The sequence below is a fragment of the Malus sylvestris genome, chromosome 3 (genome assembly GCF_916048215.2).
Source record: "Malus sylvestris chromosome 3, drMalSylv7.2, whole genome shotgun sequence".
Classification (NCBI taxonomy): Eukaryota; Viridiplantae; Streptophyta; class Magnoliopsida; order Rosales; family Rosaceae; genus Malus; species Malus sylvestris.
Window position 1 is genome coordinate 3262292 of NC_062262.1, and position 1368 is coordinate 3263659.

Here is a 1368-nt window from a genome sequence, read left to right on the forward strand (position 1 = left end):
CCATTTTTCTTTTGGATATGAGGCAAAACATCCATTGGATTCTTCTTCTTTTGTTGTTGGTACTACAGTAATCGCCAGCAAAGCCATCCATGCAAAACTACGTGTCGCGTCTTCCACTGCCACGTGTCCCACATGAACTCCAGCAGTTGCCACATAACAACAGATATCAAAACCTACACGTAAGCAAAACCCAGCTACCACCTCAATATAAACCCTAACCTTTCTCACTTCAAAAAAGCCAGAGAGTCGAAAATTATACGGATCTTCATTTCACGAAGTATATATAAAGCAGAGCACAATGGAGATTCAGCATGGACAGCAGCTGCAGACCTCAGGCACAAAAGCGCTATTGGCTGCTTTCACTGGCTTAGCAATCGGAGGGCCGCTTGTGGGGTTGATGGGGTTCAGCTTCTTGGCGTCGGTGACACTGGTGGTTTTGAGCTCGCCGCTTCTGCTTATTTTCAGCCCGCTTCTGTTTTTTGCTGGGTTTGTGTTTGTCGGAGCCTTGGCTGGGTTTGCTGTGGCTGCTGCCTTGGCTTTTACAGGGATGACTACTCTAGGGTGGATTTTTCAGGAGCTTGCAGGTATAAGGCTTTTGGGATTTGGCGGCGGAGACGGTGATGGTATGGTAGAGAGATTGAAGGATAAAGGAAAAGATTGGGCTAGGTTTTTGCAGCATGGGACTGAACAAGATGGCAGGATTAGTAGTAGAGGCTGAAACTTTGTATACAGATAGATATATAGCTGCGGTGCATTGCACACTCTATGGTCTATCTTTCCCTGGTCATCTTCTTGTATGATGTAGGGTTGATGGTGTATAATTCAAAGTTTACTCCAAATTTATAATATCCTTTTCTGTATCAATAAATTAAGTTAATTTGTTTGTCTTATAACAAGAGGATCAAAACTATATATTTTCTAACATACGGTGGGAAATTCTGACTGCAAGTGGATGGGCAGTGGGCAGGCCAAACCAACCTAGCAAACGTTTGCAATTTAAATTCCTTATATTTAGTAATGTTATTCACTCCTTTTATTTGGAGCAATTAGTCAAAGTAAAGGATCTACTGTAGAAAGCTCTTTTTGCATACATTGGATGGAAGAGGAAGAAGAGAGAAACTTAATAAGGTGGCTACATAACGCAGCAAAGTTAAGCATAAGGTATAATGTTTTGGGTTTAGGGTTTGGGGAAGTACTTTGCCGTTTTTATTTTGGATAATATCAGACATCAAATTTTTTAAACTAAATTACAAATTAAATCATGTTTTATCAATAAAAAAAAAGCACGTTAATCGATAATTATTAATAGTCCAGTCATTTAGTTTACAATTACATCATTTACTTTACAGTGTATTGGTTACGGTTTAA

The 1368-nt window shown here is 39.8% G+C and overlaps 1 protein-coding gene across 1 annotated transcript; it reads left to right on the plus strand.

Annotated features, from left to right (window-relative positions):
- Positions 1-228: 228 nt before the first annotated feature.
- LOC126616532 (oleosin S1-2) lies at positions 229-972 on the plus strand. The gene has a single exon (XM_050284600.1). It carries the CDS (start codon positions 299-301, stop codon positions 716-718), a length of 420 nt encoding a protein of 139 aa, XP_050140557.1. The 5' UTR covers positions 229-298; the 3' UTR covers positions 719-972.
- The last annotated feature ends 396 nt before the right edge of the window (positions 973-1368 follow it).

Coding starts and splice junctions, on each gene's coding strand:
- LOC126616532 (XM_050284600.1), top strand. CDS start 299: ATGGAGATTCAGCATGGACAGCAGCTGCAGACCTCAGGCACAAAAGCG.